Source organism: Pterocles gutturalis, unplaced genomic scaffold (assembly GCF_000699245.1).
Source record: "Pterocles gutturalis isolate BGI_N339 unplaced genomic scaffold, ASM69924v1 scaffold18633, whole genome shotgun sequence".
Classification (NCBI taxonomy): Eukaryota; Metazoa; Chordata; class Aves; order Pterocliformes; family Pteroclidae; genus Pterocles; species Pterocles gutturalis.
This window is the reverse complement of record NW_010118540.1, coordinates 3,442-21,294: the sequence shown is the minus strand read 5'-3', so window position 1 is coordinate 21,294 and position 17,853 is coordinate 3,442. Positions and strand designations below refer to the sequence as shown.

The 17,853-nt window shown below is 47.4% G+C and overlaps 3 protein-coding genes across 3 annotated transcripts; 2 read left to right on the top strand and 1 right to left on the bottom strand.

The window, feature by feature from the left end:
* Positions 1-1,159: 1,159 nt before the first annotated feature.
* On the top strand, positions 1,160-3,119 carry LOC104463794 (olfactory receptor 5F1-like). Its single transcript, XM_010076260.1, has 2 exons — positions 1,160-1,194; positions 2,087-3,119. The coding sequence occupies exon 2, from the start codon at positions 2,112-2,114 to the stop codon at positions 3,117-3,119; it is 1,008 nt and encodes a 335-aa protein (XP_010074562.1). The 5' UTR covers positions 1,160-1,194; positions 2,087-2,111.
* Positions 3,120-7,105: 3,986 nt separating this feature from the next.
* Positions 7,106-7,667, top strand: LOC104463793 (olfactory receptor 8D1-like). Its single transcript, XM_010076259.1, has 2 exons — positions 7,106-7,417; positions 7,524-7,667. Exons 1-2 carry the CDS (start codon positions 7,106-7,108, stop codon positions 7,665-7,667), a joined length of 456 nt encoding a protein of 151 aa, XP_010074561.1.
* A 3,393-nt stretch (positions 7,668-11,060) lies between these two features.
* On the bottom strand, positions 11,061-12,002 carry LOC104463791 (olfactory receptor 2D2-like). The gene has a single exon (XM_010076258.1). The coding sequence runs from the start codon at positions 12,000-12,002 to the stop codon at positions 11,061-11,063; it is 942 nt and encodes a 313-aa protein (XP_010074560.1).
* Between the last annotated feature and the right edge of the window lie 5,851 nt (positions 12,003-17,853).

The window sequence follows — 17,853 nt, the reverse complement described above, 5'->3', positions numbered from 1 at the left end:
AAACCTGCTTCAAGCAGTGCATGGATTTCACAAGTGGCTTATCTGCTGTTATTTTGGAGGGGCTATACAAAATTGAAAGGTTGCTTCTGTACAGGGATTGGAGATTGCCCATAAAATCAACATGGAAGGCATCTACACTGGCACGTGATGCTGTGCCAGCTGCCCCTGCAACAGCAATAAAACTGCTCCCCAGCACCCCCTCGGGTTCTGCTCTTTACCCTCCAAAACCCCTGTTACCCCTGCCCTCCTCTAAGGTATGCTCGTTTGCAGGGTAGCTGTTGCCAAGTTTATTTTGACCCAGTATGTGCAAGCAACAAACTCCAGGCTCTAAAGGAAGGCAAATTGGTTTGAAAACAATCTGGGATCAAGTCATTTTAAGTCTGTAGTTGAATTTAAAGAAATCAGAACCCTGGACTCCTGTGGCCTGTAAAGCCTCAGTAACCTGGGATGGCACCTGAGGTGGGCTGGCAGCACCTAGGGAGAACACCACCATCTGTTTTTCCTGCGAGTAGACTCAAGCATCAAACCACAGCCCTTTAAAAGGGTCCTACGACGTGAAAGTCATCAAAGGATTCAGGATGAAGAAATAGCTTATCACATTTCTAGACCCCTTTGACAATATTCTGAAAAAGCCTTGTATACGCAAGAAAGGCAGCACCCAAAAAAGCTTCAGGGACACTCCTCCCCAGACACCCCTTCACATGGTTACAAAACCCCGTTAAAGAAAGGAGGCGCCTACCCTTGCAGTCAAGCTAACACTTTTGCTGGTGCTTGCAGATGTCTGTACGAATATTCCTGTGCTGCTAAATCTGGACCTCTCACTTCCTTAATAGATTGATGTTCCTGAGTTGCTGGTGAAATAATTTTTCTGTCGTATGTAGGTATTCTAATCAGACCTAGAAGGAAGAAAAGGGATAGTCACATTTCCTGGAGATACAGACAGCTATGTATTACCAGTAATTAATTCTTTGTAGCAGTGAGTATTTCTGTGTGAAGTTCCTGTTGTATTTCACCTGAATAAGTTCCCCCATCTTAAGAACAAGTGATGCTGTGATTTAAAGCACTATGTGACTCTTATTTCTGCTGACTGAAATATTTCTTATGGTAGTTTAAGCTCTGACTTTGGTCCCTTTCAAGCTGGAAGCAAGCTTCTGTGAGAACGAGACAATACACGAGCCAGTCTCGGATGGGATAGCATAGTCACCTATTTCATTTTTTCTCTCTTACAAATAAGAATGTGTTACAGTGTTCACACAGTCTCATAATTGTGCTCTAATCTGCAAACAAGGAGGCACTTGTGCTGAATTTTGCTTTCTCTCTGTAGGGCCACTAGGTAAATCCTTACCGTAAGTACTGAGTTACGCTCATGTAGAGATGCAGGGGAGATGGGGAGATCCTCCGGTGCCAAGTCTTCCTAGACGACTTTGAATTGAGAAAGGGGGGGGAAAGTCCAGTTAGGACCTGGAAGTACTAATACTGTTAGGGAAGTCTGTAGGGTAAAACATAGAAAGGAGGGAGGTCTGTAACTGGAAACTAGATTATATTTCTTTTTATATCTCACTTGATAAAGCTGCAAAAATCAAGATGTATCTGGGATGTACTACCTGTAATTCTTCTCTGATAGCATTACTTGCTTAAAAAAATCACGTCTTTAGCTTCGGGTAGTAATCTAGACCCCCTTGGTGGTGATATTGTCACAAATGATCTATGCTGAAAGGATTTCTAGAGATCTGTGCTTCACCCCCTTGCTCGGAGCACAGCTACCTTCAAAGCCCTCTCAGGCTGCTCGGGGCTGTGTCCAGCCAAGCTGGCCACCACGGAGGATGTATATCTGTCTGCAGCTTTCAGCTCTTCGGTCTCGGAAGATGGCTTGCAAGAATTACACTTTTTTGGATGAATCATTGTTAAGCTTAATACCTATATTTTGCCTTTTACATTGGGTACATGTGAGTAAAACTGAGATTTTGAGTGTGGCAATGTAGGCTTGCAAGTATCTGTGAACTGCAAAACAGAGGAAAAAACCAAACGCATCCTTCTAGAAGGGAGATGCAATTTTGATTCAGTTACAATTTCTTCTTTCTTTCAGGTACACCTCTGCAATCATTTCTACAATGAAAGGTACGATGCAGAGGGTCAACCTATCAACAGTATCTGAATTTGTTCTCGTAGGACTTTCTGATGCTCTGGAAGTCCGTTTTCTTCTCTTTATGCTGTTTTTGATCATTTATTTGTCGACCATGGCAGGCAACATCACCATCCTTGTTGCCATTGGTACAGACGCTCATCTGCTCAACCCCATGTACTTCTTCCTGGGCAACTTGTCCTTACTGGATATCTTATGTCCCACTGTCACTGTGCCGAAGATGCTGGAGGCCCTGTTGCTTGAGAACAAGGTGATTTCATTCACTGGCTGCATGCTCCAGTTGTTCTTCCTCATCGATGTTGTAGGCACAGAGATTTTTCTCCTGGCTGTGATGGCGTATGACCGTTACGTTGCCATATGTCATCCGCTGCAGTACATGAACATCATGAGTATGAAACTGTGTGCTCGCCTAGCCATTGGCACCTGGGTAGTAGGATTTTTTAATTCTCTGTTGCACACGTCTTTGATTTTTACGCTCTCTTTTTGTGGTTCGAATGAAGTTGACCAATATTACTGTGATATTCCTCCTGTACTGGCCCTCTCCTGCTCGCCTACTTACAGTAGGGAGTTGGTAACTCTCCTAGTTGCTGGGGTCCTTGGAAGCAGCGCCTTTGTGGTCACTCTGATCTCATATTCCTATATCCTCTCGGCCATCCTGTGCATGAACTCTTCTGAGAGCAGGCACAAAGCTTTCTCCACTTGTGGGTCTCACCTGACAGTAGTATGCCTTTTCTACGGGACCACCATTTGCACGTATGTACGGCCTTCCTCCACCTACTCACCCAGTCGGGACAGGATAGTTTCCATGCTCTACGGAATCCTCACTCCCCTGCTAAACCCCATCATCTACAGTCTGAGGAACAAAGAAGTGAAAAGTGCCCTAAGAAGAGTGATCAGCCAGGTAAGAACTGCTTTAACAAGACAAGAACGTCTCCCTCGGTCTCTGGTGTCCACTGGAGCCCCAGCGACTGGATAAGCACTGCGGTTTGTGACTGATCTTCTCTAACTTTAGCAATCTAAAAGCTAGATGCTGGAATCAAAACTCCTTCTCTGGGCTCCCTTTACAGTAAAAAGGGAGAGGTGTGCACCTCCAGAAGGCCAACTGGGTGGCACAGCTCTACACCACTCTCACCGGAGGAGATGACTTCAGCTGGTAATGTTTTTCTCCACTGAGCACAGCGGAAGCTTAGATGAGAGCCTCAGCCTTAGACAAGTTGTTGGATGCATACCTCAGAGCCTGAATGCTGGGAATTGGTCCTGTAGGCACACTTCCATACATGTTCTCCTGTTCTAAAGAAGCTGATAGGACTGGTGCCTCTTATTGACCACGTTGCTCCTGCAGAAAACACAAACACATCCTTTGTGGGAGCCTGACTGGAAGGAAGGCTCCTTTGCCGTCATTTGAGGTCATCGGTCTGGGTGTGTTTTCAACCAGCACGCCAACAATCCCACCGCAACCCCTGCAGTGCCACAATCTGGCCGTACTTTGCACGATGTATCTCAATCAGTCTGCCAGCGTGCAAATCAACTCCCATGAACTGGAGATGTCAACCATGCTGATGTCTATGCATTAGAGAGCTTTCTAAGACTCCTTTTATGGCTAGTGGGGGGCAAAGGGGGGCTTTGCAGTATGAGCTTTGACCATTGCACAGGCACACTTGGCTTTTCTCGGTGTTGGCACACTGAAGGAAGGTTTGCAGAGTGTGCTTTAGGTCTGTGCAAATCCATAACCAGAACAGTGCTTCATTCTGGGTAAAAAGTGAAGGCATGGCTGAAAAAGAGGTGGAAATGGATGTGCAGAGAGGGGGAGTGCTGCGCAGGCTCCTCTGTGCGTTGTGGCTATGAATCTGTGCTAGCCGAGAGGCTCTGTGCTGGAAGGATTAAACTCCTCCAGCTTGAGCTGGACCTCAGGCTGTGCTGCAGTGCTGTGGGATGTCATTCCAGCGGTGGTGCCTGGTGCTACATAACTGATGTGACTCTGCACACTGCTCCTTACTGAAACCAAATGTCAAGGATGTCTGTCTTGGTGGCCTTTTCTGTGGTTGTTGGCTTGGTGTAAAGAATAAGCTAATTACTTTCCTGAAGGAACTCGTATCTTAGTGGTAACAAATGCCCATTCTTAATATTAAACCAGTGGAAATAATTTAAGCTTCATCCATTCTCAGCTGTTGTTCATGTTGCCAATGAGTTCAAAAGTAATGACCAAAGAGCTTTCCCCTAGGGTAATACATTCTGGATTTTCTGGGGTTTTCTTTTGTGTTCTCTTGTTTTTAAGTATATTTCGCCAACTTAAAGTGCATGTAAGTCCATCCAAGACCACTTAAATCTCCAAGATGAGCATTAAGAAATGGGTAAGGCCACTCATGTAGCTGTAGTGCTACAGAGCTTCCCACAGAGTTCAACATCCTGATCGGCAGTAAGGCTGGGATTCAGTGCCTTCAACACAAGTTTTTTTGGCATGGAAGATGACCCAAGGTATCTTTCCTGGTTCATGGTTCCTGCTCCAGAAAAAGTACAGACTACTTAGTCACATTTCACTTCCACCAACTGAGTGACAAGATCAGAAGTCCTTTACTGCTGAGCAGAGGTTATTTACCTGTTACGAGCACAGCAGCAGATGGCTACACAGCATTTCCTGGGATTCTTTTAACTATGGCAGTGAAAACAATTTTTTTTTTAAAGCCGTTTATTCCAAAGCCATCTGACAAATCACAAGACATGCTTCCATATGGACGAAGTGACAGTCTGCACTTCAAAAAATATGCACAGAAAACTTGGTATAGGCTGGAGCACCATTCTGGTTCTGGGGTCAGTTAACTGCTCTGCAGGGTCCCAAAAATTACAGCAGAGATGGTATGGGATGGGGAAGGAGCAGCCATGCTTGGTTTCCTTCTAGAGTCACTTCTAGGACAGAGCAGGGGAGATGGGGAAGCAGGAAAAGCCAAGGAGGGGAGAGGTGGATTCATGTGGGACAGAGAAGATGATGATGACCCCCTGCCCCAGCACTGTTTGTTTTGCCACCTACACACCCAGACTTTCCACGGGATTCAGGGCATCCTAACGAGAGAGGCAGAGCAAGAGAAATGTGAGGCTCTGCTTTCCTACACTCCCTTTCTAACCCAGTCTTGGATGTTTTGTCAGACCTCTCCCATCCTGGAAGACAGCAATATCCCTGGACTGATACTTGTTGAAGACGGTTATCTGGCTAATAGGGATGGTCCTGGTTTGGGCTGGGCCAGAGTTAACTTTCTTCGTAGTAGCTAGTGTGAGGCTGGGGTTTGGGTTTGTGATGAGAAGGCTAATAACGTACTGAAGTCGCTGCCAGAATGGTCAAGGACTTTTAAGCTTCTCTGCTTTGCCAGTGCCTGCAGGAGAAGCTAGAAGGCAGCACAGTGCACCATGGTTTAGTACTTGCCTTGAGGTTTAGGACTGAGATGCAAATTGGGCGGTGGTATATTCCACGTCGTGCCCAGTATATAGATGAGGATTTACGTGGGGCAGTGCAGGCTTTGGGGGTGATGCTGAGCCCCTGCCACAGGCAGGGCAGGGCTGAGGAGGAGCTCCAGGAGGAGCAGCTATCTTGCCCAGGCTCATCCTCGTGGCCTTGTCCTCCTACCAGGGCAGCACAGCTTCCTGAGTGCCCCTGAGCCCACCCTCCCCTTCCCCAATGCACTCTGCCCCCATGGCAGGTTATAGGCCCCTTGCACAGCTCTCTGGAGAACAAATAAATGTGTTTATTTAGAAGAACAGGCTGTTCATGATGAATAGGAGCTGGAGGAGGCCCCACTGTGCCCCTCCTAAGCTTGGGAGCTCTACTCAGAGGCAGAGCTCTCCGAAGGTGGGCGCAGCTTCTTTTGACGCCGGCGAATCTTCTCCGACACCAAGTGCAGGTTGTTTCTGTTCTGTGCTGTTGCAATGTCCTGGGCTTCCTGAGCTGGGCACAGGTGGCTAGAGCCCGCGTGCCTGCTGCCACGCACGGGTGTGAGGGACGGGCCGGACATCTGCACAGGGACCCCTCCATCCCGAGGGAGGCACGTGTCTCTGATGCTCTTGGAGGGACTGAGGCTCTCAGGGGACCTGGAGGAGCTGCAGCCACCAGAGGGAAGGTGTTCCTGCTCTGCCAGCTCCTCCAGGTCCTTCCACAATGCCCGCAAGGTGAGAGCATCCAGTGTGGGTGCAGCCCTGGTCCCAGCCCCCACGGACTGCACCGGCTGCCGCCTCTCCTCTGCCAGGTCCGCAGCACCAGGGTGCACCCAGGATGCCCACAGGACCACCTGCAAAACAGGGAGCGGTTGCCTGAGCCGTGGAGGGCCAGGGGCAGTGGCATCACCCAGGGACTGTCCACCCAGGCTGCTCCACACCGGGACAAGTTTGGGCTGAGAGCCCCTGGCCTGGGGATGCACCTGCACAGCCGCAGGGGGACCACAGGGCACTTATGTGGCTCTGGTGCCACCACTTGGCACCTCTGTATGCAGCATTGCTGACTCTGGCTGTCACCCTGTGGGCACAGGGGTGTCACACAGTCACCCACCTGTGGCCATCCCCCAGCCCTGAGGGAGCCCTGTACTGGTGGGTGATAGGCGATGGAGAGCAGGATGGCCCAGGCAGCCAGGAACAGGCTGCAGAGGCTGAGGAGAAAGCTGCAGACGCCAAGAAGAAAGCTGCTGTTGCTGATCATGGTGCACGGTCCCATATGGCCACACTGGGAGCTGTGGGGTGGTGGCTGCAGTCCTGTGGGTGGGGACACCTCAGTGATGTCACAGCCCTGCATCATCCCAGCTCTCACCCCGCATCACTGTGGGTAACTTGTCCTTCTTAGACATTTGCTACTCCTCCATCATCAGCCCCCAAATGCTGCTGGATTTTCCAAGAAAAAACAAAGCCATTTCTTTTGCTGTCTGCCTCACACAGATTTATTTTTATGCCATTTTTGCCACAGCTGAGATTTTCCTGCTGGCTGCCATGGCCTATGACCGGTATGTGGCCATCTCCAAGCCACTGCTCTACAAGGTTGTCATGTCTCCTGGTGTCTGCAGGAGGCTGGTTGCTGTGTCCTACCTTCCAGGGTTGCTGAATGCCACCACGCACATAAGCGCCGTGGTCCGGCTGTCCTGGGGCTCCCCAGTCATCAACAACTTCTACTGCGATGGACCACCGCTGTTTGTCGTCTCTTCCACCGACACACGCCTCAATGAGGGTTTAGTGTTGGTGGGTTTCAGCATGATGGCCCCCAGCCCGCTCATCCTCACCTCCTACGCCCGTGGTGCGGTGGCCGTGGGCAGGATGGGCTCCGTGGCAAAGCTTGCTCCACCTGCGCCTCCCTCCTGGCAGCTCTCACCATTTTCTATGTGTCTGCTGCTTTTAATTACATGCAACCCAGTTCATCGAGCTCACTGGAGAGCAAGCACATTGTGTCTTCTACACCATTATGGTCCCCATGCTGAACCCCATCATCTACAGCCTGAGAAACAAGGAAGTGAAGCGTGCCCTAAGCAGGGTTATCAGGAGGAAAATGCACTTCTGAAAGACGATCCCATTTATATTATTTTCCTCTTTTTCTCTAAGGTTTCATACAGGTCTCCAAAACCATTTGGCACTTCGTATGTAAGGACTGAAGAATTAGTTATCTGCTCTCAGATCATGTCTGCTAACATGGCCACACGGGTCTTGTCCCTAGTACGAACTTCTTGCCCGGTTACTCTACCTCCCACCCGCTAATCATGTTGATACTGTGCAAAACAAGGCAAAAAGCAAGTCTGTGAGCCAGAGATGGTGACAATCTGGATCTTCACACAGAACCACAGGACAGCAGATGTTTGATGGGACCTCTGGAGATGTCCTGGTCCAACCACCTGCTGAAAGCCAGGTCCACCAGAGAGGCTGTCAAGGAGTGCATCCGCTCTGAATATCTTTAAGGATGGAGACCCCACAACTTTTCTGGGTTTTCAGTGCTTTTACAGGAATAAAGCTTTTTCTTATGTTTAAATGGAGTTCTCCGTATTTCAGTTTGTCTTCTCACTGGGCACCACTGGGAAGAGTTGGGGTCTCTTCTCTTTATTCTCCCCACAACGGGTATTTACACTCACTGGCAAGATCCCCCTGAGCCTTCTCTAGGCTGAACAATCTGAGCTCCTCCTGGTATGAGATGGTCCAGTCCCTTCATCCCCTTCACTGGTCCTGCTCCAGCATCTCTCTTGCACTGAGAAGCCGAGACCTGGACACAGTATGAATTTTCATGTGCAGTACTAAACGAAGAATACTTAAAAAGCCATGATAAAATACAAAATTCTATTAATTCTGAACAAACTTATGTTAGATATCTGAGTATTTCTAGGCTGACTCATAAAATGTTGCACTTATTTGTTGACCACCACTAGAACTGCATTATTTCACACCCTTGAACTGAATGCACTTTTCTGTATATATAAAAAAGACATCAAAGGACCTATTCAAATTCATTTTCTGAGTCTTCCCTTAAAATAAATTTTCTTCTCTAGATTATAGGAAGAGCCAGAGGCACTTTTTCCATTTGTTTAGTTCAGCGCAGAGTATGAAACAGCGATCAAGTACAAAACCTGGAGCTCTGCGCTGAAGTTAATGCTTTTTATTTCCCCCTGTGCATTGCTGTATATAGAGATACGCTCAATTCCATCAGCCATCCTCTTGCTCAGCCTCTCCTCATGCCTGATTCCTCCAAGAGCACCTCAGGGTGCAGCCCTGGCACTGTGCTGGGTGTTTCTGGACTCTGCCCATGCTCACACGGGCTTGCTCCAGGTTGCACGAGGAGCTCACGTCATGCACCGCCTCTCTGGTGATTCAGGCTGGATGCTGAGAGGTTCTCCAGCAGAAAGAAGGTGTAATGTCCCCTTCCCCAGCCTGAAGTGAGATGTCATGAACCCTCCCAAGCCTGCCAAGAGGTTGGCCTGTGTGAACAATGAATTCACGAGGACTGATGGCACTTTTCACAACATTGAGCATTTTTAACACATTAATTTTATTTACCCCATCAAAGTGAACTGTTCTTACACAGCAGCATCTCAGGGAGATGCAAGGCTGCAACGCAGCAGCAGACAGGACTATGTTCTGATGTGTGCAGGGGAAGGAGATGGAGGATAAGTGTCAGGATGAGCCTGGGATGGCTGCAGATCAAGCGATGCTTTTATGGACAGAGCTGGCTATGGAGGAGGTGAACCCACCTCACAGACTTCAGCCCCTCCGGCAGCAGAGAGCAACTGAGAAGGACCAGAATCAGGGTAGTTTGTGTAGGTCAGGACCCTGATGGCAATAGGTTGTAGTGGTCCTGATCAACCTTATCTGGTGTTTCGTTGCCCCGCCACATGCAACTCACCCCCTCCCATGGACTAGGATCCCCATTTTAGGGGACCTTCAGGCCTTTGCTAGGCCACGGTGTAGGTGTGCCTGGCTGGACCTGTCTCCTGGATGGACCTCAGACCTGTGCTGTAGATAGATAGTTTTATTTCTGGATGGACAAATGTATGTACATTGTATTTTGTCTCCAGCCACGTTGCCTTTTGCTTCTGACTGGACCCTCTTAGATGACCCCTGAATCTGGTCCATCACCTGCCGTGGCTGTGGCTGTTGATGGACCCCTCGTGATGTCCCAAGCACTTGTTGCAAGGTGCTGAGTAACTTCTGCCAACCAGAGGCTGTTGGCCAGGGGCAGCTGCTGGTGGTGTGATGCACAGATCTGTTATCCTTCAAATGCCAGTGGTGACTTCTGCACCAAGGGAGTGGAGATATGCGCCAACCCATAAACGCTCCAAGCACCAACTTCAGGGCGTGGATTAGTTGTGACAAAGTAAACTGCTTTAGAAGTGTTTATTGACTTAAACAAAGAGGAAAGTTTCCTTCTCCTTAGTGTCTGTGAAGTTGTCCCCCAGGGGCTTGTTAGGAGGAATGATGTAGGTTTACCACGAGCTTTCTAAGAAGGTTTCAAGATCATTAGAGGCTTCTTCACGACGCCCAGAAGGGCTTGTTAAACCGATCACTCCTGGGTGGCTGGCCCCCAGGGTGAGTTCCTTGGTTTGGGAAGGGGAGAAGTGCAATTTGTGATGGAAATAGATTTAATGACTTGGCTGATGTTGGAGCTCAGGCCTGCTGAGAGGCTTCCAGTGGGTCATGCCATGGCTGCTACCTCCACCTGCTGCTAGACCAGGCCTCTTAGCCTCAATAAGGGTTAAAAAATCCCCTGTTCTCCCCACCTGCACAGTTCATATGCATTTGTTTGCCTTCACAAATCAGATACTTTATCAATTCCTTATCTTCCCTATTCTTCATTCATGGGAAGAATATTTTTTAAAAAGTAAAAAGTCCTTTGGGTGTGGTAGGAGCCTGGGTTGGTCTAGGAAAAGGCTGTTGTCTGGCTCTGGCTACAATTCCCCTTTTCTGGCTTACTCTGCACTAAATATCTTTCCATTTATCTTTTTATTTACCTGCTAAAGGCTTCATCTATCCAAGGGGTCACTTACACTATCCCAAGACTCTGCAGGACTCCTCAAGCACACAGCCCAAGTCCCAGCTCGATTCTGGGCTGGCTCTGCCGACAGAATTCACGGCTAACTAATGGTCCTGGGAGGTGGCTGTAGGGTCTTGGTCTGGGCTGGTCCTGAGCAGCAGGAACATCTGCCAGCATAGCACATCTCTGCTGGGGCTGTGCAGCATGAGTCGTTCACCAAAGCGGCAATACGTCCTACCCCAGCAAGGACCCGTGCCAGATGTCAGACCCAAACCTTTCCTCTGGCCAAAGGTGGCCTACAGCAGTGGGGGCAGACATCTGGCATGTCGCCTTCCCCCAGGGGACAGCGATCTGTCCAAAAACCCAAGGTGGAGAAATAATCACATTTGAGTATTGTTTCAACTCACAGAACTAAATTCAATCCTACCAATCCCTGAAAAGTTAAATAAAGAGGGATTTGGGTCTACTCATCGCCCTTCTGAGGGCACGCTTCATGTCCTTGCTCCTGAGGCTGTAGATGAGGGGGTTCAGCACTGGGGTGACAATGGTGTAAAACACCGCAACCACTTTGTCCCTGTCCTGCGGACGCCTTGACTTGGGATTCATGTACATGCAGATGGCTGTCCCGTAGAACACGGTCACCACCATCAGGTGGGATCCACAGGTGGAGAAGGCCTTGGATTGCGCACGAGCAGACTGAATCTTCAAGATGGTGGAAAGGATATGGGCATAGGAGGTGATGATCAGAAGAAAGGGGATGAAGAGTATGAGGATGCTGAAGATGAAGACGACCAACCCCGTGAGGGCAGTGTCGGTGCAGGCCAAGGCCAACACCGCTGGCACTTCACAGAAGTAGTGGTTCAAGGTGTCAGGCCCGCAGAAGGGCAGCCGCAAGGTGAGGATGTTGATGACCATGGAGCTCAGCAGGCTGCTGGCCCAGGAAGCCACCACCATCTGAGTGCACAGCTTCCTGTTCATGACAGCGGTGTAGCGCAAGGGGTGACAGATCGCCATGTATCGATCATAGGCCATGACACCAAGCAGGACACACTCTGTCATGCCAAAAGCCAGACAGAAATACATCTGAGCGCCGCATCCAGAGAAGGAGATGGTCTTCTTCTTGGCCAAGAGGTTCACCAGCATTTGGGGGATGTTGCTGGAGATGTAGCAGATATCTACGAAGGACAGGTTGGCAAGGAAAAAGTACATGGGTGAGTGCAGCTGGCAATCAGCCCTGATCACGGTAATGATCGTGATGTTCCCAACCATGGTGAACAGATACAGACCCAGGAACACTATGAACAGAACAGCCTGTGTCCTTGGCTGTGAGGAAAGGCCTTCAAAGATGAATTCTGTCACTACGCTTTGGTTTTCCCTGGCCATTATCATTCCAGTGGCTTAACTGTCAAGACAAGAAACATTAACAAAGTCAACTCAAATCTGTCGCAAGTTAAGTGTAACAAGAGCTCATCTTTCTCTCTGAAGGGGAGAGAATCTGCCGTGGAAAATAATGTACCAGACACAACATACCATCCATTTTATATCATCCATTATGGTGACCAGAGAAATGAGAAAATGTTGAGGAAGTTTTCTCATGGTACATTTAGCTGAACCCCTGTTCATGATGGTTGCGGTCTAATTACACAGCTTTAACAGAAGAATGCCTGATTTATACACATTTTAAAGCCCAACAGACTTACTATGCTCTTTAGAAAATAAAAATTCAATGTTAGATTGAATGACTATGTGTTAAAAAACCAGTTCTTGATATCCTCTGTTAACATGGGAAGAAACATGAAACAGATTTCTGGAGTGAAACAATCCTTCGGACACTCTCCTTATGACATGGATTTACTCCTTTGGACAAATGTCCATAGACCTGTATCCTCCTCCTGCAATAAAGCCAAAATTCAGCACGCAGACCACATCTCACAAGTTAAATATGTCCAACCACCTTAATGTATATTTAGGATCTTATGACATTCTCATCACTATTGAATCCAAGATGTTTTAAGTCTTTACTATGACATGGAATTTTCCAAGCAGCATATGGTCACAGTTGCTGGATCCCGAGTCTTCGTGCAGTAAAAGGAGAGTGGCGGAATGCCAACATTAATCACGCTGTGGAAGTCAGTAATAAATGTCACTCGATATGCTGTAGGGTACCCGAGACATCTGAAGGCGGCCGTCACATTTGATGTGGGGATGTTGGAGGGCTCGTGCTTCTCTGGAATGAAAATTGGACAAATGACAGGTCACATTGGGATGTCTCAAGTGGTACCAGGCTGCTACAAATGAACAAATTATTTGGATGCTTAGTTGATGGAGCCAATGGACTCTAAAGGGCGACTCAGGCGACCAGCTCGTAGGTGACAATGTTAGCTTCCTGAAGAGCCGAGTAGCCTTCTGGACTTAAAGCTGACACTTGGTTTTTTCCTCACGCATGGCAGAAATGTAGATTTATACCTTACATATAAATGCTTGTGTGTAGCTGCCTAAACCTGATGCCTGAATCTGAAACTGAATCCTACCCTGTGTGTCTGAGACCAGGCAGCCTCTCACAACCTGAATTAGCAGTTCTGCTGTCAAGGGAGTGCTGGCACACGAAGCATCTTTCCAAACCAGAAACTGTTCTGGAAGGGAGGTTAAGAAATAATCCTACAAAGCTCAAATCAAGGAGGCAGTTTGCCTCAGCCCAGGTGGGTGAGATGGCTGAGCTGTCACCCCAGCCCACACGACCGGAGGGCTCTGTCTCCACCGCAGCCCCGGGAGCCCAACCGCTCAGCACCATCCCCAAGTGGGCGCAGGCAGGTGCATCCCTCCTGAGTTGGAAGGAAGCATTAAGGTGCCGAAGCACCCACACATCCTCTTGCTGTTCTAGGTACACCGTGGTACCCAAGACATCTGTATGGGATGAGCACGATAACAGAGCTGCAGGAGCCTTGCATCGACTAGCTTTTCACCAGCACCTGCGCACATGGCAATCAGCTCATGTGTAAACACCTAAACATCAGTGAGACAGGTCCGAGCCCTGATGTTCAATGGGATTAATCAAGACATGAACTCTCTAGTCTAGGTGGACTCTACCAGTTATGATATGAAATTCAGCATCTTTCTTAAGATGGATGTAGAACCCGAGAGACACCTTTCTCTCACGGAAGCACACGTATGCACAATCATTTTAAAGCCTACGCCAACATAAACAGCTACTTGCAACTTCTGCCCCTGTTCAGGCATTTATCATTTACATAACTGCACTGCGTGGGCAGAGAACAATTAACGCTGCCTTCAGTAAGCCAGCGGTGGTAATGTTTTTGATGGATATCAGACCACACTAAAAAACATCCCTCGGGATCCAAAACCTGTAAGTCTCTGGGAGTGAGAAGGGAAATTTATCTATAGTATAAATAACTAGAGTTGCATTTTCTATAGGATTTAGTTTCCTAAATACTTTGGATTATCTGAGACCAAGTGGCTCATGAGAAGTTCCATGGACTTGATAGAAGGGCTTCTGGATCACTCACCTACTTCTGCAAATCCTCTCCATGCATCATTGACATTAGCAGGTAGCACAAGCTCTGAACTTTCCACTTTTTGATTTCAAACCCATTTGAAGGATGAAAGTCATTCAGGTTTTATAGGTGAGAAAAAGTAGAAAAAAAAAAAGGTCAGTACTTTGCCCAAGGTTGAGAGAGGTTTCTTAGAGAAACCATTGTCTTGTCACGCCATATCCATCAGCAGGACAAACATACCTCGGACCTGTGTGAATTCTCATATAGACTAAAATACCTCAAAATCATCCTGACACATCTGTTCAAGATTTGTAAAATCAAATAATGTTTTTTCTCTACCTGAAAATGTCGAATCCGCAAGGAGGCTGAAACTCACCCAATAACAGGAATACCAATAGCAGAACACACAAAAGAAATTGCAGACGTCCTCCCCAGTCTCAAGAAATGTCGGATATTTCTAGGTAAGAAATAAAGGTGGAGTGGCTCGGTCCTTCACGAAGATTTAACTTATTTGAAGTGATAACCAAGTAGGGGAAGAATTGAAATAACATTTCAAAATTTCCCTTTTGAGACACCGTAAATAATGTGAAATGCCAAAGGGAAATGGTCCCAGAGGTAACATTGCCGTTACTTCTTGTAAGCACAAGCCCAAGTGTATTTTTAAGTATTTAATTCATTAACAACTGTAGGTGCAGGAAAAGTTACTGGAATTGCCTGTTCTCTGCTCAAGACTTGCTGAACTGTATGTTACACTTCAAATCTTAGGAGACCAAATATTTTAACAGATTTGGGGAGTTTTTAGAGGATTGTTTAAACACGGAATTTTATCCAGTTATTCCTCTTTTGAGCCAAATGATTTCTGTGAGGGTGAAACACACCAACACTCCAATTTTGGTCTGAAGACCTCACAAACTGCAGAATCGGATACATCTCGTAAGGTCAAATCCTCCTCAGGTGTCCAAACTTAGTTACCTCGGTCTAAGCTATTAACTTTCTGCATCGTTAACAGGGGAAAATACCCATTTTTGGAGCACAGGGGAAACAATGCTTCCTCCATGCTCAGCACAGAGGAATCAGCGTTTCTAGAGAGCGACCGATCTCTCTGGAAAGAGGAGGAGAAACACCGATATTCGGTGAAATGACTTCCCAGGGGCTGCTGGAGTGGGAAGCAGTGCTGGAATGGTTTAGATAATTCCCCCTAGCACCAGGTGTTCTTCTCTTTCCCCTCTGCCTGGACCCGGGACAAACACCTCAAAAAGAGGGAACTGCACTGGATTCTGCAAATACGGGGTTTTCTGCTGGTTGAACTGCAAAAAAATGAGGGCTCAGTGACTGGGTTTGTTTCATGGCTCATTTTTGATGAGGTGTCGGTGCTGGGTGAGGTGTGCCAAAGGTTCATTCAAACTTTTGGAGGCCTCAGGAGAAGGAAGACCTCACTTTGGACCTGCTTTCCCTAGGAATAGAAGCATCTTCAGCTGTTCTCAAAAACCAAACATGTTCTTGGTTTGTTTGGGGTTTTTTTCTTATTCCCAATAGCCCACAGCACTAGAAAGGGGATTCTCTGTCTCACACCTGTGATTTTCTTTGCCAGAGCTGGAAAAAAATCAAGAGAGAAGGATCATAATATACTCATCCAGCTTCTAATACTCTTTCTCTGAACATCTATTTTTGGGTGCCGCCAGAAACTGACACCACTGGGTGGACCCGTCTCACGCCGCCGGGCTATTCTCATCCTCTTACCAGTGGGGCTGTCCCATTGGAAGCGCAGGGTGGGAGTACAGACAGAGCCGTCGCCGAACGGCCAGCTGGAACAGGCACAAACATGTTGGCAAGCTCTGCCTGGTGATCTTTTTTTATGCTGCTGCTTCAGGAGAATCTCTGGTCTTCCCCTGCAGTTGCTCACTCCCATCTCTACAAATACCGTCTCCTCTTCTGCCCCAGGATGCTGGGAGGAGAGGCTGAATTTCTGGAATGAGTTCCCCTCTAATTGTATAAAGCTATCCCATAATAATAATTCTACATGTCTGTTGTACGGTGCTGTCAGGTATGAAAATATGCAACATGAAAGGTATAAAGCTATCCCATAATAATAATTCTATATGTCTGTTGTATGGTGCTGTCAGGTATGAAAATACACAACATGAAAGAGGTTGTGATTTTTATTTTTTTTTTTCAATACTATCCAGTTGTGAAATTCAGGTTGGGCTGTTGTTCTGGCTTTAAGATTCCCAAGAATTTGGGGATCAAAGAGTTAACATTCAGTGTTGCAGTACCACTCTCTCCTCCTTTTTCTCTGTATGTTTTTAAAATTCTGCATACAAAAGATAGAATTGGAGACTTGTAGAACAGTTTGGGTTGGAAGAAACCTTCACCACCCAGAAGCTGCCAGGTCCTCGAGGGCACTAATAGGACTTAACGGTCCAGAGGAGCGTCCCCTGGCCCACCCCACACACCTGCCCCTGGCCCAGGAGCCCCATTTCAGCTCAGTCTAAGGCCATCCGTCCTTCCTCCACCACGCTGGAGGTGTGTCTGGCCGCAGCTGGATGGACCCGGGGTGAGGGCTGTCGCTTTGTCTCCAGCCCTGCTCCTGGCCCATCTCCCTTTTTTCCTGCTGGAACACCGTGGGTGGACCCTGGACCCAGTTCATTGCTTGTGGGGCTGTTAATGGGCCCCATTGCCAGCCCCTGGCTCTGCCCGCTGCCTTCAGCCCCCCCAGGTCTGTGTCCCCCTCCCGGGGACAATTTGCTGAATTGTTGTGATCACTTCGAGAGGCTCTTGAATTTTTTTTTTTTTTCAAAAAGTGGTTGCTTCAGGGTCACAGTGGCCTTCTGCCCATGACTCCAGATCGCAGGTCGGGACTCCGTTTTTCCAAAATGTCCATCCTCATTTCAGCGCTGTTTTGATGCTTTTTAAAAAAAAAATAATTATTTATGTGTTTCCCATCATAGGAAATATTAGAATCATTTTCAAGAGCACTTACAATATCTTCATGGAAACATTTCTGTGCTGAGACACCACCAGCAGCGTTTTAATTGTTTGTTCTGCTCTTCCCTTGAGAACATCGTGGTCTCCAGTGTCCAAAAGGAAGATATAAAATCTGTGAAGTTCCCCAAAAGAAACATTTCCTGCATCCAGGAAAAAAAAAGAAGTATTTCCCTAGCAGGTAAGTCTCCTAATGAGTAAAATTTCCTTCTGTTCAGGGAGTTGTGTAGAAATTGTTCTAAGCCAGTTGCCTTGTTGACGGAGTGAATTTCAGATGCACTAAAGGAAAAGTTGCTGGATGAAGATAAAACAGAAGAAAAAATAGTTATTAATATATCTTTAAAAAGGGGAGAGGTTTTCTTATTACTTTTTGTACCTAAAATATTGATCTGGGACCTGAAATCTCTTGCAGATCTAGCGGAGACCACTGAATTTTTAGCAGCTGGTAGGACTTCTCTACTGAAATTTCTGAGCGCGATCAACAGCTGAAAATAAGAAGAAACAGCCACATGCGAGTAACCCCGGAATATTTTGTGGGGCTGAAAGATTCTTTTTTACTTTCACCAGAAGTCTCTCCAATTGCCTGTGACAGTGTGAAAATAAACTGTAACGTTGGACAGTCGCTGTTTAACTGGACTCAGCTAAAGATAAAACACGAGTGAAATTGTGTGGAACTTGCCACCTTGTTCTAGGAACCTAAGTGGGGGACTTATGTCATGACCTGAGTCACTCCAGATGTT